Source organism: Pristiophorus japonicus, chromosome 7 (genome assembly GCF_044704955.1).
Source record: "Pristiophorus japonicus isolate sPriJap1 chromosome 7, sPriJap1.hap1, whole genome shotgun sequence".
NCBI lineage: Eukaryota > Metazoa > Chordata > Chondrichthyes > Pristiophoridae > Pristiophorus > Pristiophorus japonicus.
The window spans coordinates 127,257,784-127,283,029 of NC_091983.1; the positions used below are offsets into that span (position 1 = coordinate 127,257,784).

The 25,246-nt window shown below is 44.5% G+C and overlaps 1 protein-coding gene across 1 annotated transcript in view; it reads right to left on the reverse strand.

The window, feature by feature from the left end:
* Window positions 1-12,968: 12,968 nt before the first annotated feature.
* The window catches only part of LOC139266629 (G-protein coupled receptor family C group 6 member A-like), a 55,315-nt gene continuing 43,037 nt past the window's right edge, over window positions 12,969-25,246 (reverse strand). Inside the window, exons 4-5 of the mRNA XM_070884219.1 lie at window positions 21,756-21,876; window positions 12,969-14,089 (exon numbers count right to left, since the gene is read on the reverse strand). Coding sequence (XP_070740320.1) covers window positions 12,969-14,089; window positions 21,756-21,876 — 1,242 coding nt within the window. The remainder of the gene's footprint in view (window positions 14,090-21,755; window positions 21,877-25,246) is intronic.

The window sequence follows — 25,246 nt, forward strand, 5'->3', positions numbered from 1 at the left end:
AAGGACTGCAAACACCACATGCTTGCACCAGATCGCAAACATAATCTCTACATGGGGGGGGAAGAGGGAAGCGGATGGTCATGGACTCACACTCACAAATCAACCAGGATGAACAAGGCCGAGGTTACCGGCAATTTGCTTTTGGAACTGGGTGGGGGGGGGGGGGAGTGAGATGTTATGTATTGTCCATGTATATTAAATGTATAGTTACAATGGTGCGCCACAAGGGGCACTATGGTGGGAGACCCAAAAGTACCTGCGAGACAGAGTATAAATGGCTGCCCACCACACCTGAGGGGCACTCTGGAGTTACACAATAAAGGACCAAGGTCACAGCAGTTACTACAACACCAGATTGTGTGGAGTCAGTGATTTCAGTGCTACATACATTACAGTCAGTAACACCCCAGTGGAGTACCAGGCATTTGTACGGTCCCATCTTGCAGCATTCGCCACCCACACACATGACTGTGATAGGGTAACGGGGGTGGAAGTTAGTATAGAAGGGGACCCCATGACCCGACCACAAAGGCAATATAACTTCCCCAGAGAAACAGAGGCAGACCTGACAACGGCGCTGGGATCACTGGTAGAGCAAGGGGTGTTAAGACCGATAGCTACCCATGTGAACTCTCCACTGTGGCCGGTTAAGAAACCGGACAACTCATAGAGGGCCACCGTGGACTATCGAGTACTAAATAAGAATATCCCTGCCTGTGCACCCGCTGTAGCAGCCGTAGCAGACCTCATAGGGAGTATTCCAGCATCCGCGACCACTTTCACGGTGCTGGACATTTCCAATGGGTTCTGATCCATTCCTTTAAAACGGGAGGACCAGTACAAGTTCGCCTTTACCTTTAAAGGCCAACAATACACATGGAATTGTCTTCCCCAAGGCTTCCACAATGGCCCCAGCATTTTTCACCAATGCATGGCGAACTGTTTAAAGGGCTTTAGCAGACCCCAGCAGTTGGTGCAGTATGTGGATGACCTGTTCCTGTTTACTGATCAGGGGGAGGAGCATGGCCCACTGCTGGCCGAGCTGCTGGAGCTGCTAAAAGAAGAAGGGTTTAAAGTAAACCCCAAGAAGGCACAGATCGGCCAGAAGGAAGTCAAATTCCTGGGGCTGACTGTGCGCGCTGGGAAAGGACCATAGACAAGGCTAGAAGGGAGGCAGTACAGGAGTTACCAGCCCCCAACACAGTGACAGGGGTAAGATCCTTTCTAGGACTCACCGGGTACTGCAGAGATTTTATTGAGGATTATGCAGCCACCGCAGCCCCTCTGCTCAGGCTCCTACACAAGGGTGTAGAGTGGGACTGGGATGAGGGTTGCGAGGCAGCATTTAATCAGCTCAAGAAGGACTTGCAGACTGCGACAGCCTTAGGAGTGATAGATGTAGGAAAGGAGTTTTTCCTGGAGGTGGCAGCCAGCGGGGACAGTTTGAGCTCAGTGCTGCTTCAACAGTGGCACGGCCAGCTGAGACCGGTGGTTTACTCCTCCAGGATCCTCACAGATGTAGAGAAGGGGTACTCCAACTGTGAGAGACACCTCCTAGCCACACATTGGGCCTTGATCTTGATCCTTGATCTTCACGGGAGGGTCTCCTCTAACACTTCTAACCCACCACACACCTACTCAGATGCTCTTGGATGGGAGGATTAAAGACGGGATGGTGAGCAGTGCCCGCATTGCTCGCTGGACCCTGCTCTTCTCCCAGATGGACCTCAGAGTAGAAGGCCCCCGTGAGCCAAGGCTGGCAGCCAAGCTAGTCTACACAGCAAAAGCCCACAGGTGCTCCATAGAAGGGGTATGGGAGGTAAACATTAGCCTTCGGGCGGGGTTACACCCTACAAGCCGGGACATCTACGTGGATGGATCCAGCACAGTATCTGCTGGCGAACAACTCACTGGGTGCGGAGTCTATGACCCAAAGCCAGGTATTGCCCTGGCAATCAAGCTCCCCAGCACTATGAGCGCCCAGCATGCTGAACTGTCCGCCGTAATGAACGTGGTGACCCACCCCGAGGAATTCCCTACCCCGTACACAATTTGCTCGGACAGTATGTTCACCTGCAATTCGTGTACGGAGTACCTGGCTATCTGGTCCCATCGTGGCTACACGTCCGCTGACGGGAGACCCCTGGCAATCAAGCCCCTGCTGGAGAAAATCATGATAGCAGTGGGGGAAGAAGGAAAGGTCTACATACATAAGTTGAAGGCCCATTCAAAACCCGAACATCGTGCAGAGGAAAACCAACAGGCGGACAAACTGGCCAAAGAAGGTGCCTGCACGGGAAGGTTCTGGGACCCCTATGACACCGGCCGCATAACAGCGGTCAAGAATCAGAACAGGGCAGCAGAGGGTACAGGGACAGCTTTGGCCCTGGACTTAAAAACAGTTCAGGCACAGGACCTGGCCCTGAAAGCTGTCCTGAACGCGTTAGCTAGAGGAGAGAGAGTCGAAGGTCTGTACGACACAACAGCCATTACCGTTAAGGAAGGCATGCTGTTTAAAGAGAGACAATGGGTCGTGCCACAGCAGTACCAGAGGGAATTCCTAAAACTGGTCCATGAGGGTCCAAGAGCGGGACACCCCGGGCCTGAGACCACCTGGCAACGGGTGGAACAGGCAGGATGGTGGCCGGGACTCAGGGAGGACGTCCGCGAGTGCTGTGCGAACTGCCTGGTGTGTGCTGCGAACAACCCTGACCCCCAGAAAAGGAAGGTGTCCCTAGGTCATGTCAGGAGGGTAGAGGGACCATGGCAGTCAATCCAAATTGACTACATGGGGCCCCTACCCACCGCCCAGGGAGGCTACAAATACTGCCTAGTCCTGGTGGACGTGTTCTCAAAATGGGTTGAAGCTTTCCCCCACCGAACAGTCACCGCACTAGGGACAGCTAAGATTCTAATGAGGGAAGTGTTCTCTCCACAGTATGTGGAGTCGGACCAGGGGAGCTATTTCACCGGGCAGGTAATGCAGGCAACCCTTAAGGTGCTCAGCATTGAGGGGAAATGGCACGTTGCCCACAACCCACAATCATCGGGCATTGTGGAGCATTTAAACCACACCATTAAAGAAAGGCTGCGGAAGGAGACGGGAGACTCACCACAAAAGTGGGTGGAGGTCTTACCGTTGGTCCTAATGGGGATCCGAGCCAGCCAGTCAAAGAGCACGGGATATTCCCCATACGAGCTCATGACTGGCCGGATCATGCGGACCCCCACCCATATCCTAGCCCCGGTGCTCACAGAAGGTCAGCTCAGAGAGGTGAACCGGAACCGGTATGTCAGGAACCTGTTTGAACACTTCAAGCAGATTCACTGGCAGGCTGCTAGTAACATGGGCAGACAGCATTGAAGTAACCGATTGCTGCTCGAACTCAGCAATCACCATGAATGGGCGATAGGGGACCAGGTCATGGTCAGGAACTATGCTCGGGTAGGAGTTTTTGAAGCATTATATATGGGGCCACACAGCATTGTCGACAAGGCAAGCCTAATGGTCTATGCCATAAAGCTGTCCCGCCGTACTCAGTGGTTCTACATCAACCAACGCAAGCTGTACAACCCAGGGTCAGCCAAGCACAGAGGGCAGCCGGGAGGGGTGAACCGTCCTCAGGGCGGGGACCCTCCGTTGGCCACCCCCGATGGTGGAGGGCCCACAGGGAATGTGGCAGGCTCAGAAACCGTGCCTATAGGGGCGGTGAATTGCATTACTGGAGGGGCTGTCCCACCCATCGTTTGGGATTCGGACGCACCCCCAGTAACCGAAGCCCTGAGAAGGACCCTCCGTACACCACGGCCAAAGATACCGTGGTCACCGGCATCTGAGCCTCAGCGATTCTACCCTAGGTGAAGGGCAGCCCGACAGGGAAGGCCAAAGGTCAGAAGTACAGAGGCCGCTCAGAGTAGGGACCCCCAGCCAGCCGCCTCCAGCGGTGAGGGTCTCAGAGGAGCAGTAGCAATGAGCTGTCCCAGAGACAAGGGTCTCCAGCTCACCGGCTGCGGGGAAACCCTAGCATCCAGGCGGCTATCAGGCCGCACAAAACATGGGTACGACAGGGATTAACTCGGCCACCCGGAGATGGGTGGCGGTTGTACATAGCTCTAATTTTTATTTTAAGGCAGCTGACTGCACCGTTTTACATTTTAAGTTTAGTTTAGGGTTAAGGTTAATGTAGCAGTAATGTTTAGGTGATTGTTTTGAGTTTGTCTTGTGTGTCAGCCAGTCTGAGAGCAGTTTTCAAGGGCAGGATCCAGACATTACCGGACAAACCTCAGGAGACCAATTGATGTTGTTTAATTTTAATCTATTTTCTTCCTTCTGTAATGTTATTGTACATTGCCTACATGCTGGTGAATATAATGTAATTGAAATGAAATGTAACTGTGCTGAAATGCAATTATAGTGATGGAACCCCCACCAAGCTAGGAGGATGTAAATGTAAAAAGTTTGTACCTGTAAAGGGAAAAGTGTGTATCTATGGTGATGTTGCATAAGTGTAATGCATATTTTGGGTATAAGTTTAGTTAATTTATGTGGAAGGTTATCTCTTGGGAGTCAGGAACTTTGCTCACCTGGAAGATGATACCATAAGTGGTATGGTATCACAGGGGGGACTGTAGAATTTACCAATATTTTTCAAAGATTCCTTGTACCTTTTCCCCTGCAGAGGAGAAGAATCCCTTTCTGGACTTTTAAAATGGAAGGAAAAACTTAGGGACACAAATGAGTTTAAAGGGGCAGACGAGACCTGCAGGTGATAAAAGGGAATGCATTCATGGAGACCACCCCACAGTGTTTGGACTCATAGGAAAGGGAATTTAATTTGGAACTCGATGAACATTTTGGTATCCTAGGAAAAACTCTGAGGAAGATACCTAAGAGCTTTACAAGTTTAAGATCTTTAAAGGAACATTTTGGCAGAGACTGCCAGAACAGAGGGTGGGACTTCACTCAGGAATTGAGTATTGGAGCTAATTTAATTTGTCTGGGAGAATGAGTCAATCGATAACTAACAAGAACTGTGAGACATAAACATTCGCTCCCTAGTGACAATAAGCACATCAAGAACTATCAGGCTAATCACTGGAGACCATTAGTGGTATGCATGTGCAAATAGGCCTACAGAAATCATAGGCCCAGCCCAACGGCCCAAGAGTTTAAACACTGCTTCAACAATGCCAACAGATGATTTTCCACATTAACACATCATAATCAAATTACTGCTGAACGAGACGGACAAATTCTGACAAAGAAGAGAGCTCAAAACTAATGAGCAACTCCCTTGAAACAAAGAGCTGGGCCAGATTTGGTGGGAGATAAGGAAGCCTTTTTGGGGTATATCTATTCCCAGTTTTACAAGGAAGAACACAAGCAGCCGGAAGTGGGGAGTGAAGAAATGGAGTAGTGGAGAAAATTGCAAGAAATCATCAAGGACCGACCGAGCATGCCAACAGCAAGAGGCCCATGAAACGGAAGGTTGTCAGCAACCAAAGTGACAACCCGGGCCACCACAACCAGCGAAACGACCAACCAAAACCAACTCAGCAAAAACCAAATAATCGACATTTATTTCCACTCTACAATCTATTTCTGAATGACCAACGGGTGAGAAATTACCTAAAAGGACTAACTAAAACTATTCCTAACCAAAGAAAGTGGGTATTTACCCCATACATCCAAAATGCAACTTACCGCATCAACGGACTCACCCCAACTGAAGACTATGCAGTTCGAGGTACTCTCCTCCATCTGGGGTACGGCTCGCCTAGAAGGCCAAGTGCAGTGAACCCCAAAACTGTGATTCACCGGCAACTGTCAAAAGGGATTGGTGAGCATAGCCCCTGAACCCCCAGAGCTATAACTTAGTTAGTTAGGGGAATTGGGAGGGGGAGGCTGGGATAACTTGGGTAAATGTATCTGCATTCTCCTCTTTACCCCATTTAGAGTTTAAGCTGTATTCTTTTCCCCACAGACTGTATGTTGACAATTTATTCAATGTGTTGTACCCCTCAGTGTGTATTGGTATTACTATCCTGTGTGTGTTATTAAAGGTGTGCCTTTTACTTCCTTTTAAACACAATAAAGCCATACCTGCTTCCTACCTTGAAACCGATTGTCTGTCCAAGTCTGTCACAGTCCTTTCATAATTCCAGAGTCCAGAACCAAAGGTGTGGGAGCGATTCGAAACCGCTCCTATAAGGTCAGAAGGGAAAGCTGACCCCCTGAAAACCACCCCTTACAGTCCCCATATGCAGTCTTTAAGTGGCTGAATCCCTTAAAATTGTCAAAGCAGCCCTATAACAGCAGCGGAGGCCCTGGGAGCAGTGTGGAGACCCCGACCTGCGGGAGAGCACCAGCGGCAGGTCGGAGCCATAAAAGGAGCGGTGAGCGGAGGTGCTGGGAGCAACATGGAGGCGTACCACTACAAGGTACAGCATGAGCTGCAACGGCAGCAAAGAGTTACGTCATCAAGGTCCAGGTCGGTGATTGGAGCATAGGCAGATACAGCAGGAGCGGTGAGGTTGGGGCGATGGAGCAGCGAGGTTGGGGCGAAGGGGCGGCGAGAGACTGGAGGGACGTGATCAGGGCCCGGGAGAGGCGTGAGCTCAGGGCCAGGGGCCTAGGGGCCCAGGGGCAGCATGGGCCAACCCACACTGCGAAATGTGTGTGCACAAGGTCCGTGCAACAGAGCAGGTCCCAGTTATCTGGGGTAATCCTTGCCACTGGACCAAGACCTAACTCTGTCAAGCCCGTGTGGTGGCTGGTGTGCAACAGCCATCACACGTTAAAAAAATTAACGCACAGGCATCTTCCACCCTTCAGGATGTCGTTCAGGAATTTTAGGTCCTTCATTAGAACACCTGTGAACTTATCCTTTTTTTCATGTGGAAGCAAGCCATCCTCATTTCGAGGGACCGCCTATGATGATGATGGGTATTGGATATCCAGCCCATCTAGACTGCTGCAAAGTGCATCTGGACTGCAGAATTAGCCTGTAGTTCCTTTCTGTTATAACTGAATTGAATTCAAACAGTGGAAATTGCTAGTAAATGGACTTTCATTTAATTTACAAAAGTAAAATACTGCAGATGCTGGAATCTGAAATAAAAACAGAAAATGCTGGAAGTACTCAGCAGGTCTGGCAGCATCTGTGGAGAGAGAAACCGAGTTAATGTTTCAGGTCGATGATGAAGGTTTTGACGAAGGGTTATCGACCTGAAACATTAACTCTGTTTCTCTCTCCATAGAAATTGCCTGACCTGCTGAGTATTTCCAGAATTTTCTGTTTTTATTTCTTGTTATTTAATTTCACTATGAAAAGTTCCATTGCATTATAGCTCTGAATATTACTCACATGCTATAAAATAAAGTTCCTTTATTTAAGAATTCAATTTGTCATTCCATAACTGAAATGGCTGGCACACAAATACTCTTGTAAGCAATACAAATACATGAATGATTAAGAGATACAAAGCAGAATTAGCCTTTTACTTATGTGATTAAAAACTATCGATTGTAAAGTGGGGTTGCATACCCTCAACCATTTTCTTTCTAACTTTAAAATTATGAGCATCTATAATGAACATCATGATAATTATTCTGAAAATTATGAATAATTTCTTTAAAAATGAATAAAACAATATTACTTAAATATATATCTCAGCCATACATGTCTAAGTTAAAATAATGCAAAAATGATTTAAAATAATTGTGTAACATTTTCAAGTAAAGTAAAACTACCTTCTAAACACAAATGTTAAATAAACATTAAAGTTTCATCTGTAGTATTCAGCAGTAATGCTGACTCCGCAGTGCTGTCCCTGTTGGAACAGACAGGGTTTGGGGAGGACACCTCGTTTAAATGGGGCAGGTAGGTGAAGCATTACTATGGGTGCATCTCGAGCACCTGCCTATCCAATTCTGTTTATCGACATTGGGGGTAGCCCAAACCAACCCCGCTCAAAGAGATCCCATTTGCTCACGTTCTCAGCACCGCCCCCCCACCCCTCTCCCCCAGCTGTGTAACATAGAAACATAGAAACATAGAAAATAGGTGCAGGAGCAGGCCATTCAGCCCTTCTAGCCTGCACCGCCATTCAATGAGTTCAAGGCTGAACATGAAACTTCAGTACCCCCTTCCTGCTTTCTCGCCATACCCCTTGATCCCCCGAGTAGTAAGGACTTCATCTAACTCCCTTTTGAATATATTTAGTGAATTGGCCTCAACTACTTTCTGTGGTAGAGAATTCCACAGTTTCACCACTCTCTGGGTGAAGAAGTTTCTTCTCATCTCAGTCCTAAATGGCTTAGCCCTTATCCTTAGACTGTGACCCCTGGTTCTGGACTTCCCCAACATTGGGAACATTCTTCCTGCATCTAACCTGTCTAAACCCGTCAGAATTTTAAACGTTTCTATGAGGTCCCCTCTCATTCTTCTGAACTCCAGTGAATACAAGCCCAGTTGATCCAGTCTTTCTTGATAGATCAGTCCCACCATCCCGGGAATCAGTCTGGTGAATCTTCGCTGCACTCCCTCAATAGCAAGAATGTCCTTCCTCAAGTTAGGAGACCAAAACTGTACACAATACTCCAAGTGTGGCCTCACCAAGACCCTGTACAACTGTAGCAACACCTCCCTGCCCCTGTACTCAAATCCCCTCGCTATGAAGGCCAACATGCCATTTGCTTTCTTAACTGCCTGCTGTACCTGCATGCCAACCTTCAATGACTGATGTACCATGACACCCAGGTCTCGTTGCACCTCCCCTTTTCCTAATCTGTCACCATTCAGATAATAGTCTGTCTCTCTGTTTTTACCACCAAAGTGGATAACCTCACATTTATCCACATTATACTTCATCTGCCATTCATTTGCCCATTCACCTAACCTATCCAAGTCACTCTGCAGCCTCATAGCATCCTCCTCGCAGCTCACACTGCCACCCAACTTAGTGTCATCCGCAAATTTGGAGATACTACATTTAATCCCCTCGTCTAAATCATTAATGTACAATGTAAACAGCTGGGGCCCCAGCACAGAACCTTGCGGTACCCCACTAGTCACTGCCTGCCATTCTGAAAAGTCCCCATTTACTCCTACTCTTTGCTTCCTGTCTGATAACCAGTTCTCAATCCACGTCAGCACACTACCCCCAATCCCATGTGCTTTAACTTTGCACATTAATCTCTTGTGTGGGACCTTGTCGAAAGCCTTCTGAAAGTCCAAATATACCACATCAGCTGGTTCTCCTTTGTCCACTTTACTGGAAACACCCTCAAAAAATTCCAGAAGATTAAGGGGGCCAATCTATAATTTTTTTAAACTTCCCATCTTTGGGGAGCTGAGCCTCTTCCATAGCTTAGGTGGGTTTACTTCTACCCTACTGAAGACCATTATGCCTCATGTCACCGAGCATGCTAGCATCCAGTGTTATATTATGTCCCTTAAAGACCAGAGAAGTGGGAACTCCAACTGTGGGAAACCCTGTCCCTGCCTCCTCAGTGGTCGTTTAAGGGATAGACAAACCACTATCCCTTACAAGACCGGAGGAAAAATCCCAAACTAATGTCAAGATTCACCGCATTTGCATCCCAGCCTTTTTCAAAGCTATTCTGCTAGGCTCCCACCAAAACTCTAGCAGAATAGAATCGCAGAACCATAGAAACAGAATGGTTGCAGCACGGAAGAAGGCCGTTCGGCTGGTCGAGCCTGTGCCAGCTCTCTGCAAGAGCACCTTAGCTAGTCCCACTCCCCCGCCCTTTCCCCGTAGCCCTGCAAATGTTTTTCTTTCAGTTACTTATCCAACTCCCTTTTGAAAGCAATAATTGAGTCTGCCTCCACCACCCTTTTAGGCAGTGCATTCCAGATCCTAACCACTCGCTGTATAAAAAATATTTTTCTTATATCGCCTTTGGTTATTTTGCCAATCACTATAAATCTGTGTCCTCTGGTTCTCGACCTTTCTGCCAATAGGAACAGTTTCTCTCTTTCTACTCTGTCCAGACCTCTCAAGAATTTGAACATCTCCATCAAATCTCCTCTTAATCTTCTCAGCACTAAGGATAACAGCCCCAGCTTCTCCAGTCTATCCATGTAACTGAAGTCCCTCAGCCCTGGAATCATTCTCGTAAATCTTTTCTGCACCCTGTCTAAAGCCTTTACATCCTTCCTAAAGTGTGGTGCTCAGAATTGGACACAATAATCCAGTTGAGACCGAACCAGTGTTTTATAAAGGTTCATCATAATTTCCACACTTTTGTGCTCGATACCTCTATCCATGAAGCCCAGGATCCCAGAAGCTTTTTTAACTGCTTTCCCAACCTGTCTTGCCACCTTCACTGATTTGTGTACATATACCCCTCGGTCTTTCTGTTCATGCACCCCCTTTAGGATTGTGCCCTCAAGTTTATATTTCCTCTCCTCACTCTTTCTACCACTTTTTTGTGTTAAAATTCATCTGCCACGTGTCCGCCCATTCCACCAGCCTGCCCATGTCCTCTTGAAGTCTATCACTATCCTCCTCACTGTTCACTATACTTCCAACTTTTGTGTAATCTGCAAATTTTGAAATTGTGCCTTTTACACCCACATCCAAGCCCTTAATATATATCAAGCAAAACCGTGATCCTCGTACCGACGCCTGGGGAACACCACTGTGTACCGTCCTCCAGTCCTAAAAATAACCATTCGCCACAACTCTCTGTTTCCTGTCACTTAGTCAATTTTGTATCTATGCAGCCACTAACCCTTTTATTCCATGGCCTTCAACTTTGTTGGCAAGCCTATTATGTGGCACTTTGTCGAACACCTTTTGGAAATCCATGAATACCATGTCAACCACATTACCCTCATCAACCCTCTCTGTTACCTCATCAAAAAACTTGATCAAGTTGATTAAACACGATTTGTCTTTCACAAATCCATGCTGGCTTTCCTTAATTAATCCACACTTGTCCAAGTGACTGTTAATTTTATCCCTGATTATTGTTTCTAAAAGTTTCCCCACTACCGATGTTTAACTGACTGGCCTGTAGTTACTGGGTTTATCTTTTGAATAAAAGATGGATGAGTGAGTTAAGCTCCTTTATCTTACAGAGGTAAATACATCCCATAGCTGTAATCTTCAAGCAGCTGTTTTATTTAATTAAGTTATTCAATTCATGCACATAGTCATTTGCTGCAAAATTATCAGCCCTAATTTTAATCCCCCCCAAAGAGTCCTATGATGAGTTCGGACCCTGACACAATGTTAACCCTGGGTCACGCAAGTTGCAGACTGTGCCGAACCTACCAGAGAAGCTTAGTGGCAAGCAGTAGCATGGGCAGAAGAGGGCCAGGACAGTACCATCTTTTTATAGTTTTCTGTAACATTATGGGCTGGATTTTCTGTCTTCTGCTGCCCATGTTAGCACCCCGGATAGGCGGCAACGGCGGCGGGAATGGTTTCTGAGCAGGCAGCCAGGTTGCCGGGAAATTAGTTGCCAGTTTTGTGGGGGCGCTGAGCAGCACTGCTCGGGAGCATCAAGCTGGAGTGGAACACCACCGATTTCGACTGCGCTTCGATTTTGAATTGACGCTGCGCCTGGAGCGCCCCATAGCACACCCTAGTGGGACTGCCTGGAAAACCAGACAGTCAGAGCTGTTCCGGCGGAGGTGAGTGAAGTAAGTAATGAATTAGGTAAATGTGATTGTTTTGTTTATTTTTATTGTTGCGATTTATCCTAATGTGGGGTGGTCAAGATATTGGGAAAGTTTTTTTGTATTTTGTGCCGATTTTTTTTTTCTTCAAGCAAGTCTTCTTCAGGCGCTCCAAGGCTGGCTCTTTAGCTCGGGATTTTCGCTTGCTCAGCCGGCCTAGCGTCCTATAAGAGGTGTCCTCCCTTAGCGCTCTGCTTCACACTCAGAGCCCAGATGACGTTTGTGGCTGAGGACGCAAACATTACCGCCCTGCTGCCATTACCACCCCGAAAGGACCAGAACCCAAAATCCAGCTCCATAGTTATAATCTTTTTATTGTTTTCATGAATGCTTCTCCTGGCCCCACGAGAATGATGAGGGCTTTCTCTGCCCCAAGCTTCTCTTCTACTCCCGCATCCCCAATCCCCTCTGGGCCACTCCTGCAGCTAACTATTTACCTTAATGCCGGGGACCATTCTCTCGGGTCTCCGGTAACGGCATTTAGCCGTGGAAAAACCTGCTCCCACCACCTGGCCAAGTAGTGATTCCCGCCGCCGCACTCACGCCCCAAGTTCAAATTAGGGCTAGTGTATCTGAACAGACTTAATCCCTTTGGAAAGTCCGGGTCTTAAAATTATACTGTGCAATATTAGTGTACAAATAGTTAATGTGTTTATGGGGAATTCTTTTGAATTCTAACTTAAGTGATGCTAACTGATTTATTTTAGCCCAATTAATGCTGCCTTTAAAATAACAGACAAATACATTTCATACAAACATATTATGTATTTAATTGCCAGTACTGGTTGAACCTCCCTTATCCGGAAATCTCGGGACTTGGCCTGTTCTGGATAAGGGATTTTTCCGGATGGGGGGGGGGGGGGTCACGTTAAATTGGATGGTACAGATACTGAGCAAGGGGATATCGGGGCTGGCTGGCTTGGAGCTGGGAGTGCGGCAGAGAGATCATGGGGGTGGGTGGTGGATAGCGAGGTCAGGCCAACGATTGTGGGAGTCGGCAGCGAGGAAGGACTTCAATTTGTTCATGTCGGAATTCTGCGCATGTGCCACCCGGTGGCCAGGAATGGTTCTGGATGAGGGAGTTCTGGATAAGGGAGTTCTGGATAAGGGAGATTCAACCTGTATTGCAAAGCATAATTTCAAATATCTGTTTTTTATATTGTCCGAACTTATTGCAACATAAATGTTACTATCAAAGTAGTTAAAATAAAGAATAAACTACCTTTTCTCTGTATTTCACTCTATAGCAAGATGCATTTACCAGCTTTTATGTCTTTTTCTCAGGCAGTTTGATTCAAGTATTTGATTCTGGTCATTCTTGATCTGGCTTGTATGATTACATTTCTGATTAACTTGACATTCAAATTCAGAATCTGCTGACACTTGTACCAAGGAGGAAGGCTGTTCTTCAAGAGAAATCTCAGAGTTTTTTTTTCTATTTGCAATTGGACATACAAACTGTCCTTTCTGTTTGAAATGCTCTCTTATACGTGTCAAGTAATTTGATTCAACATTAGTTTCTTTCTTGAACCAAACTATATAGCAGGTTGGAAAGCAATTGCAGCATAAAATGCTATAGATTGATGCTAAAATTGCAATTGATTCAATTGCTGAGGCATATTTGCTGCTAGCTTTTGTGTTAATATATACAACAACAAAAGAAATCCACACAATTAAATAAATGAGCATACTAAATGTGATAAATTTTGCCTCGTTATACATTTCTGGAGCCTTCCTTCCTTTAAAAGCAAGAACGAAGCAGACACATGCAAGTAAAGCAATGTATCCTAACATTACACTGAATGCTACATGCGAACCTTCATCACATAACAGCAAAATGATTTGGGGGATGTTTCTACTTTTCACAGGCTTTGGAGTATTCAAAGATAACCACGTTGAACAAATGATCACTTGAATTCCTGTGATAACAATTATAATGGGTACTGGTTTATAGACTAACTTCAACTTTTTATGTATAATCGGATTAAAACTAAAAGCCAGGATGATCCGAAAAGATTTCACCAAAATACAAGAAACACAAAGTGTAAAGCTTATACCAAAAAGTGGTTGTCGGATTTTACAAATGCAATCAGACGGTTCTCCAATAAACAACACAACACTGACAAAACCGAGTAACAGTGAGAACAGCATTATGTAACACATCCAACCTCCAGCAGCTTTCACAGCTGGTGTACTCAGATGTTTTGTGAACAATATGACTATTATACATATTATAAGTACTCCTAAGGTGGCAAGTGTGACGATCACAACAGAAACAGCATCTCTCCATTGAAGAAACTCTATAGTTCTATTCTGGCATGTTGAACTTCCTTTCTCAGACCATTGGTTTTCTGAGCACTGCATACAGTCATTGGAATCTGCAGAGGAAAGAATGTTGTGGAATAGCATGAAAGAGGTGCAGTGAAATTCTGAAACTAAATCATTTGATATTATGGGGGTAATTTTATGAGTTTGTTCTACCAGTGTGAAGCATCATCCACTGGAAATGCATCTTTGGAATTTGGGGAAGCGCGAAAATTCCTGAAATGCACACCTGGCAGGTGAGGCTTTTGCGCAGGGAGCAACAATTTGTAAAATTTTTCTAAACATATGAAAGGCATAAATGATCAAGCAATGAAAAGCTGATTACAAACCTCAAAGTATATATAAAAACAAGCAATCCAACTAAGAGCAGTCATCAAACGCTACCAATATTATAAAGAAGGGGAACCAATCAAATAATTTCAAAAGAAAAATACTGTGGACACTGGCAATCTGAAATTAAAACAGAAAATGTTGAAGAAAGGTCATCGACCTGAAATGTTAACACTGAATCATTTCAAAAATTTTTTGAAAATCCTTTCAACCACCCTCTTAAGCTGTCAGTAAGGTGAGATACATAGTACTGGAAATAAGTTTGTAACATGATGAATCCATTCAAAAAAAAAAAATTTTTAAGAAAATGCTCAAATTATCTATGCAACAGGATTCTCTGTACCTTATTTGCATTTTTGAGGCTTTGCAAACCTTTCACTGTAGACGGAAAGGCTCAACAAGGTGGCAGACTACAGCTCTCAGCAGGCTTCTGTGTCTATAACTCTCTGAATTTGTTTTATCAATGACAGCAAAAAGGCTGTTCACAATTGCTGATGTAAGATAAATTTGGCATTAGGGGTACCAGCGGGACAAGGGTTAAAGTGCTGGTTCCTGCACCAACCCATAAGAAGGTAAAAGGCCTCTCTTCGGCCTCGTACCAAGGCTCCAGGAGTTATCAATTCAATAATATTCCGACAAGATACGATGTGAGAACCTAAACAGACATTGATAAGACCTTGCGATGAGGCTCGAGGCAGACTCACGGGCACCAAGGAGAATCAACAAATTCTGACCTAGTCACGGCCTAAGATGGTCACGAGGGTCTTGGCCTGTCAATCCAAAGTAGCACCAAAGCGTGGCAGTACGAGTGTACGGCAGCAAGGGAAGATATATAGATATTGAGGACATGGAGACAACGTCTCTGCAGTGACGGGATATAGTGACCCAAAGCGTGGCAGTATGAGTGTATGGCGCCAAGGGAAGACATATGGATATAAATAACGTCCTGCATACCTAACACGAATTAAAGGGAGTGCCCAAGATAGCCCTGAAGAAGATGGGTAACACGGCTATTAAAAAGGCGAATATAACCAATCATTAATTGTAACTTGCGTAACTACGTAATGCCATAAAAAAGCTGATAGTGACTATCTTAAGTGACATATGGATCCAAAAATAGAGCCGGGCAAACAATTAATAAGCTTTGTTGATTGAAGAGAGACTTTTGTGAATGTCTGTCATTGAGTGAGAGTCCTTGTGTGATTTTTTGACTGCGGAATGAATTTTTCATGTTTCTGAAAGCCTGTTTGGAAAAATAGTGCAACTCCACCCACTTTTCCAAACAGAGTGAAAGTTTTTTTTAACCCTTTGTAGTGTTGTCCTGTATGTGGGAAGTTTTAGGACATTTTAAGTTAGAAATGCAGATCTGGATTTATTCGGATGATAAGTTACGGAGCTAGGAAATGCACAAAGGATAGGTTTGTTGAGCAAAAGATAAAAAAATACATGGTCCCGGTGGTTAAAAAAAAGAATTTATTTGACACGCTCACTTACTTGTCGAAAGGAAACACGCAATCATTGATTACATTCGGTTGAAAGATATAAATTTAGTCTAGGAATGAGATAAAGAATGCCTTTTAAAAAAGGCCTGTGAGGGTCTCTCGAGGCTGCGGGCTGGGGAAGTACGCTCCCATTTTCCTTTTTGTAAAATCTTGACGCGAAAGCTTCTAGCTCAGTAAAAAGAGTTTTAAATAAAGATTGGCATTACAAAATTTGAAGTGGGACTCGGAGATATTAAGAGAAGTCACAGCAAAATACTGAGATGGATTCAAACTAAAAGAAAAATTATTAAATTAAATCTGATCTCTTAAAGAAAAAAGGATGAAATAAAACTAAAAGGTTTGGAAACAATCTAGAAATACCTTCAGGGATCAGGTTAAACTCCTGGGTGAGTGGTGAGCTATCTGTGAAGGTGTAAAAGGGACTTTGAAAAAATGTTAAAACGGCAAGCTTTAGCAGTTTAGAAAAAATACATTGTAACGATCTTGAAACTGGAATTTGAGATAACGAAAAGCAGCCCTCAAAGCCTATGTGCTAGACTCCGTTCTAGTTATGGAGAAAAGAAAAAAGATAAAGACGCAACTTTGAAAGAAAATAAATTGAACGATTTGAAAGAAAAAGTGTCTTCGATTGTCTGATGATTTTAAATTAACAAATTTACAGAGACACGAGCCTTCTGTGTAAAATACAAAACCTAATTTGAAGAAAGGAGATCTGGGAAAAAAAAAGACGTAACGTACTAAATAGGTGCTGACAAAAAAAGGGTGTTTGCGATGGAAAAAGATATAACTTACTAAATACTAGTTGATATCGGCTGTGTAAAAGATATTGGTTTAATTGAAAAAAAAGAATTTAAAGAAGTAAAAGACACTCTCCATTGATAATGATTTTAAGTTACGAGAAAGTTTCACTGCAGTTTGAAAGAATTCCAAAATGGACGTTGTTTATCAAGAAAAGTCCCGAACAGTCTAAACAAGCAGGAGGGTTTTGAAAATAACAAGGAGAAAAGATCTAAGCTATGCGAACTCAGCACAGAAAGAAAAAACTGGGAATTAGAGAATCTTACTAAATTTTAAAATTCTTATAGAAAATGGAACTGGCACGGAAGTTTAGATTTTGTGCTGAGAGAGAAATAAAACACAAGATTTGCCCAGTGAACGGAACCGTAAAATAAAACGAAATGTTGGAATGTATACAGCGTGTGTGAAAATTGGATTTCAGTAAACAAAATAGCTATTAAAAATGTGTGGTCTCATTTTAAATCAATTAAAAAAAATCTTTGGCAAGTACTTGAATTAGAAGTTAAGAAAAAATTGGAGTTTAATCTAAAATGCCGTCTTTCCTGATGAGAAGACTTTTATTATGACGGCTTTACTAATGATTTCTGTTGTTTTAACGGATTCCTAATTTCGAAGCAAGTTTTGAAGGCACAAAGACTTTAAAAAAAATGTTTTCGGATGATTATGCGAAGTCACGTAATGACATCAGGCCTTCTTACAAACCTGTAAAGGAGTTAACCCTTTCCATTGACAGCTGTTTTATACTGGACATTATTAATTTGGATTTCTTAATAGAATAAAAAAGACTCACCTGACAGATAGAGGAAATGGTTGGATAGTCAGAATAAAAATAAAAACAGAACTCACCTATGTAATAATACTCGCCTGATACAAATAAAAGAAAGATACTCAAACAAAACAAATTCAAGAGCTAAAGGCTAAGATAAATAAGCTGGAAGAGATTTTTTTTTAAATGGGACCAGACGGATAGTGCAGTGCGCAGCCATAGCACCATCGCCTATGGCAATAGAGCCAATGTACCCCACGGTGGGTAAGTGTAGTCTACAAACCCAACCTAACCCTTACCTCCGATTTCACAGAGTGACCTCGACATGCATGGATAAAAGATGAGTAGACCAGAACCTAACACCTGGTGACGACCAGGCTATCTCTTTAAAATTTGCAGATAAAACACTCACTGAGATGGGACCGCAGTGGCTACTTCGACTCTGGAGACTCAGGATACTGGGAACCTTAAGGCCCACGCAAGCACTGGATAATACTGACAGACTACGAGAGATATAGCACACGCAGGAAAGACACAACTACATGAACTAGCTTTGTTTAATTTAACTGCCGAAATATGCATCCCAGCAGCAAAGGACTGGAGCAAGGACAGAACTTATTTTAACACATGGCTATGTATAGTGTATTAAGTAAGGTTGTAATGTAGCAGGCTGTTGATGCCATGGGCGCCAGTAGATTCCGAGGACAGGAGCAAGTTCATAGGACCAAAAGGGGAAGGGCGCAGAAATCCAACTGGATGGAATTTCAGTTCTAGAAGCTCATGCCTGGGCGGGCGAAGCTACAAAACAAGCAGCCAAATCCACCGCAAGAAACAGAAGGGTGGGAACAGAACGGAGCAAAAAGGGAGTGGGACCCCAGGATGTTTAGGAAAACTGGCCAATGGGATAAAATGATGACCAAGGGAGGTCTCTGGAAAATAAAGGTCCAGCTGGGACACCAAACATGCCCTGACAACCCTGACAACCACCCTGGGGACAACAACTCTTCCCAGCACAACTACGCAAGTCCCCCCATAAGCCCGTCCATAAAGACTGGAGCCAAAGGGGGGCTAGTAATAAAAGAATCTAAAGAAAGGATATAATTTGGGGTGCATCAGCGACTACTTAACCTAAATCTAATGGATATCATTCTTCCTGGCTTCTGTGGGAATGAAACTACCAGAACCTGACACAACGGATCCTCGAAGGCCCAGAATCCACTACCCTGAGATTTAATGTCAGAAAGGGAACAGGGCAAGGTTGAACAAAAAGGGGAATACTGGAAACACGAGGCACAGGTTATGCAGCAGGGGTTACGACGATGAATTCCACAGACCTGTATGCAATACGACCGGGTTAACAACTTAACGTAAATCTTGAGGGGTTTACTGGGGAGGGACATGGATAACCAAGCCCTACAAGTGCGGTTGGGAGATGGCGCGGAAGGGGAACTGTTACAGGTGGCCCATACATTGCAGAAGCTTGCCAAGACAATAAATTTGATCCACGCAATGGGGAACGACATAAGTAAACGATTACAAGCTGAGATAGTTTGCTCCGGGTATGGGGCCTGGATTAAGTGAAGTACAACATAACTTGGAGCAACTCCAGAATGGGGACATACCAGATTGGATCCCAAACAGCATACTTAACAATTGGACTCTAGATAAAAAAATGAATAACACATGCGAGGTATGAAGGAATAGTCACGCATGGGTGCCAAATTTCAGATGTATTACTGGGCGGGTGAATCTGATCGGATTTGTGTTGTCCATACCACAGTATGATGTAACAAAGAGAGACCCCTTATATCAGATCGATAATATCAGTGAAGTAAGAAACCAAACTCGCTTGCGTTACCATCAGCCTGCCAGACGGGTGATTAAAATTAACAATAGTACCAAAGGGATTGACATAACCGACTGCTATAAAATTAACCAAGTGGTTTTATGTCGAGGTACACCACGATTGACGAATGATGATTGCAGATTCCACCAAACAAACGGATGCATGCTGAGTATCACTCCTCTCGAACACGATTCCGAAACAATTGCTGCTGCACAAGGGAATGGAGATTTGGTGCGTGAGCACAGGAGCAGCCAACCCGACGATTAAGACCAGGGGAGGAGTCACCCCCTGTGTCATCACCAACCCTAACTTCTGGTTCAGGCCCATGGGAAAAATAGACATAAATGGATACCACATACATCCCAAGACAACATAAATCATCCACGGAACGGTCACGGATACCCTCCGAGAGGGGTACAAGGAGGCGGTATGGGAATCGCAAGGCACCGGAATTAAATGAGGAACAATTACGTTTGGTGCAAGGTATCCAGAATCAAAGACGACAGTATATCCAGCTGATGGAAGAAGTAGATAACCTGCAGAGAGACACTAACGCGATGCTGGTTGATCAGCTCTGGTACTCAAAGCTGGGGACATTGGACTTGATATTCAAATTCACCCATGGATAAGAATAATATCACATGTACTTGTAGTAATACAGGGCCTGGTCATGATGGGATTAACATGTGCACAAATTAAACAGGTCAAACGATACGTCAGGGCACGCACTATGATTAAGGCCATAAGGGATGAAAATTTAAGCAGTCCTACAGGAAGAACTTACCTTATATAACTCTGCGGGAAAGGTCTCAGGAGGTCCCAGGATACGATGTGAGAACCTAAACAGACATTGATAAGACCTTGCGAAGAGGCTCGAGGCAGACTCACGGGCACCAAGGAGAATCAATAAATTCTGACCTAATGAAGTCATTCTAGTCATGGCCTAAGATGGTCACGAGGGTCTTGGCCTGTCAATCCAAAGTAGCACTAATAAGGTAGTCCAATTAGAGAAGTAGCACTGATAAGGTAGTCCAATTAGAGATCTAGGGAGGTCTTACCAGGGAACGGAGAGGTTTTTGAAATGTATAAAAGTTGTATGATTGTGCTGTTCGGAGAGCATCTCCACTCACAGGCGGCTGTGATAAGAGGTGTTCCCGGACGTTCGTAATAAAAGATCGTTATACCTTGCCATTCGTCTCTGTCTGCTAACTCCGGGGGCTGTTACGCGGGTTGGGGCGAGCGTCGACCCTCTATATCAGGGGGCCCGTTCATGGGAGGAGAAGCCTTCCCATTTTCCCCTTACACTGACATGAATATTGCCACTGATAAACAACATGAGGCTAGAAATTGATCAAAGGCCGCCACCACCTGTTTACTGCCCAAAATGATCAGGCCGGAGGAGCGGTGAGAGATCGTGGCTGAGATTCGGCGAGTGATTGTGGCGGAGGTGCGATGAATGTTTGGTGCGGAGCTGCAGTGAGAGATCGTGGCGGAGGTGCGGCCAATGTTTTGTGGCGGAGGAGCGGCGAGAGATCGTGGCGGAGGAGCGGTAAGAGATCATGGCGGAGGTGTGGTGAGAGATCATGGCGGAGGTGCGGCGAATGTTTGTGTCAGAGGAGCGACGAGAGATCGTGGCGGAGGTGCGGTAAATGAGGGTACGGGGCACAGAAGGGCCGAGGGCCCAGGGGCAGCTCAGGCCAGCCCACACTGTGATATGTGTGCGCACTAGGTCCATGCAGCAGAGCAGGTCTCCAGTCATCTGGTTAACCCTTGCCACTGGATAAAGGCCTAGCTCTGTCAAACGCATGTGGTGGCTGATGTGCAATGGACATCACACGTCAAAAAAACCCACGCACAGGCATCTTCCACCCCTGGAGTTCAGGACTGGAACATCGAGTCCTTCATTGAAACATCTGTGAACTTGTCCCTTCGAATGTGGAAGCAAGTCATCCTCGTTCGAGGGACTGCCTATGATGATGATCACAGACCATGCTAGGACTTACTGATTGCAAGCCCCAGCCTATTCTTTCCATAACCAATTAAAAAAATATGAATTTGCTATATTTTAGAGGTCTCTTACAAACTTCTTTCCATATCCTTTTAGTGGAGCGTCCACCCCAATTCCACTTCCACAGCCTAATATTCCCCCTTGAAACAGCATAACCTTTGGCTTACTGGCCAAGTGAGATCTGCAAGTACAAATACGATAAAAGTGACAGACATGAGTAATGATTTTACGACTGAAATCTACCATCGGAGTTCAGATTACAATCAAACTTTTTGCTCTTATGGTTCATAACTATTTGGAGACTTTGATTAGAGTACAGCACTGTAATTGGCACTAGGCACTAAAAAATATAAGTAACTTTACAAACTGGAAGTCCAATCAGGTATTCAGTCCATAGTTTGTACATATCTTTGTATCTGGAACTAATTGTGCTCAATTTTCTCCCTACCATCTCACTCTTGATACCTACCAGTTTTTTCAGAGTAACTTCCTGCTGTGCAGAGACTACAACTATAACAACAATCATTTTTAGATGATGTACTCTTCCTTTCTCCAGGTCTACAGGTTCGTGAGCAATTAGACAATATAACCTGTGAGAAACACAACATGAAAATACATGAGTAACTGAAGATTTTGTTAACAGTGCTTCTCTTGAGCTCAAGTCACCACTATGACTAGCCCAGGAGAACAAAGACATTGGGGGAGGAAATTCAGTACCACCCATTTTGAGGCGATAATGGCGGTGGGACGGTAAATTTTGCGCCAGGAAATAGTTCGCGTCTGCAGCCGCAAAATTCACTAGTTGGGCCCTGAGTGTGGAGCGGAGCGCTAAGAGAGGTCCACACCTCTTATAGGGCGCTAGGCCGGCTAAACTACTGAAAATCCCAAGCTAAAGAGCCAGTCTCAGAATGATCAAAGAGAGGCTTCCATGGAAAAACATATCGTCAAAAAAAACACCAAAAACATTCCCAATAACTTACTGGGGCCACATAAACATAAATTGCAAAAATAAAAAAAAAAACAATCACACATACCTCGGGTAGGCATTCCTTCCCTCACTGTCGCCGGTACAGCTTGGACTGCCCGATTTCTCAGGCGGTCCCACTAGGGCACACTACGAGGCACTACGGGTCCTCCAGGAAACAAATTTTGATATGGTGTCGCAACCAGGGGCGTTGCACACCGGCTCGCCTCTCCCGGGCAGTACTGATCCGCGCCCCGCAAAACCGGCACTGAATGTCTTGGCGGGGTGCTGGTAGCTGGTTTCCGCCACCATTATCACCCCTCTGGGGCACAGGTATAGGTGGCAACGAACCGAATTTCCACCCCTAAATGTAACACTAGCAAAAGTATTGCAAAACAAAATGGTAATGGGAGAGGAGTTGGGGAGCGGGGAGATCTGATGGTACAGTAGATAGGAAAACCTTAGTTTCAATTGTGGTACCAGGAATTAAATCACATGCTGGCAAATAGAATGAAAGGTCATTAAGTGTCTATGTGAAGCAAGCTCAACCAGGTTTACAGTGCTGGCCATTCCAGAGCAAGATATGTCCAACAATTCAGGACAACCTGGTCAAATTTCTATCTTTGAAAATATTGTATTGGGAATGTATATATTAACATAATTGCTGCAGGAAATCAGCATTAAAGTACATTGTTGAGATGGAATAACAGAAAATATGGAGAAGACCGTAAGCAACAATCCTGTCTTTTTATTTTTTTCTCTCCTCCTGAGGAACTCCAGCAATCAGAACTAAAATTGGCTGGAGAGAAGTTCTAAAGGCTTAAGCAACAAATATGGTAAAGGCACCAGCCAATCCTGATGAAGAACTAGGCTGAAGTACCAACTGTTGGGACTCGCAGAGGGAGAAAGGGAATGTGTATCTTTCAAAACAGCAGGAAAGCTGTGTACAACAACTTGTAGCATATTCCTTCACTCGGACTACTTGCAGGGTTTAGGCTTAACTGGCAGATTTGTATTATATAATTTATTAGAGGGTACATATCACTTAATATGTTAGACTATACCAGGTATATGATTCAGATTATGTAGATAGTTAATGTGTTTAATTGCATGGGGTAATAAAGCTTTGTTAATGATGATTGGCAGCCTATTCAATTTATTGCAACACCATTCTACCCCTGCACTTGGATTTTTAAAGTTATTCTTTTCTTGTTTCATTTCTGTTTCCTTCTTTGATTTTGCTATGTTTGACAATTTGAAATTTGAGGTTGCATGGTATCCCCAAGTATGTAACATTTACAGAAGTTTTATTTCCAAATTGTCAGTTTTCATGTTCCATCATCGATCCCCAATATTATGGTTGATTGTAGGTGACTGGGCATGATCTGTGACTGGTGCCCATAGCAACACCAGTACATGCTGATATGTGTTTATAACTTTTTGCCCATTTTATAAAATACTTCAACACATGTAAAATAAATTTCAGAAAATGCTAACTAGCAGTTCACACCTGATTCATGGTGATCCAGCAGAGATTTTGTTTTATTCTTGAGAAATATAAATAAAGTGCTAAGGCCCATAGTTCAGAATACCACCAAATTTGAAAAGAATAAGAAAGAAGATGCGATAAATGAAGAATTCGTGATTATGCAATACAAAGAAAGAAAGAAAGACTTGCATTTATAAAGCGCCTTTTACGACCACCGGATGCCTCAAAGCACTTTACAACCAATGACGTACTTCTGAAATGTAGTCACTGTTGTAATGTGGGAAAGGTTGAGTTTTAAAAGCTGGTAGATTATAGGAGGAAGGGAACAATGAGAATGGTAAGTAGTTCTAGAGTTTTGAACTCTTAGGAAAGAATGAGTTACAGTGGTAGATGATGAGATGAGTTGAAATCAATTCAGTGGGAACGAGAATGAGCATGTACAAACATAGAAACATAGAAAAAATAGGTGCAGTAGGCCGTTCGGCCCTTCGAACCTGCACCACCATTCAATAAGATCATGGCTGATCGTGCACTTCAGTACCCCTTTCCTGCTTTCTCTCCATACCCCTTGATCCCTTAAGCCATATCCAACCCTCTTAAATATATCTAACGAACTGGCATCAACAACTCTCTGTGGTAGAGAATGCCACAGGTTAACAACTCTCTGAGTGAAGAAGTTCTCCTCATCTCAGTCCTAAATGGCTTACCCCTTATCCTTAGACTGTGACCCCTGGTTCTGGACTTCCCCAACATCGGAAACAGTCTTCCTGCATCTGACTTGTCCAGTCCCGTCAAAATTTTATATGTTTCAAGAGATCCCTTCTCATCCTTCTAAACTCCAGTGGATCCAGTCTCTCCTCATATGTCAGATTCCCAGCCATTCCGGGAATCAGTCTGGTGAACCTTCACTGCACTCCCTCAATAGCAAGATCGTCCTTCCTCAGATTAGGAGACCAAAACTGAACACAATATTTCAGGTGAGGCCTCACCAAGGCCCTGTACAGCTGCAGCAAGACCTCCCTGCTCTTATACTCAAATCCCCTAGCTATGAAGGTCAACATGCCATTTGCCTTCTTCACCGCCTGCTGCACCTGCATGCCAACCTTTAATGACTGATGTACCATGACACCCAGCTCTCATTGCACCTCCCCTTTTCCTAATCTGCCACCATTCAGATAATATTCTGCCTTCATGTTTTTGTCCCCAAAGTGGATAACCTCACATTTTTCCATATTATACTGCATCTGCCATGCATTTGCCCACTCACCTAACCTGTCCAAGTCACCCTGCAGCCTCTTAGCATCCTCCTCACAGCTCACAACGCCACCCAGCTTAGTGTCATCTGCAAACTCGGAGCTATTACTCTCAATTCCTTCATCTAAATCATTGATGGAAATTGTAAATAGCTGGGGTCCCAGCACTGAGCCCTGCGGCACCCTACTAGTCACTGCCTGCCATTCTGAAAAGGACCCGTTTATCCCGACTCTCTGCTTCCTGTCTGCCAACC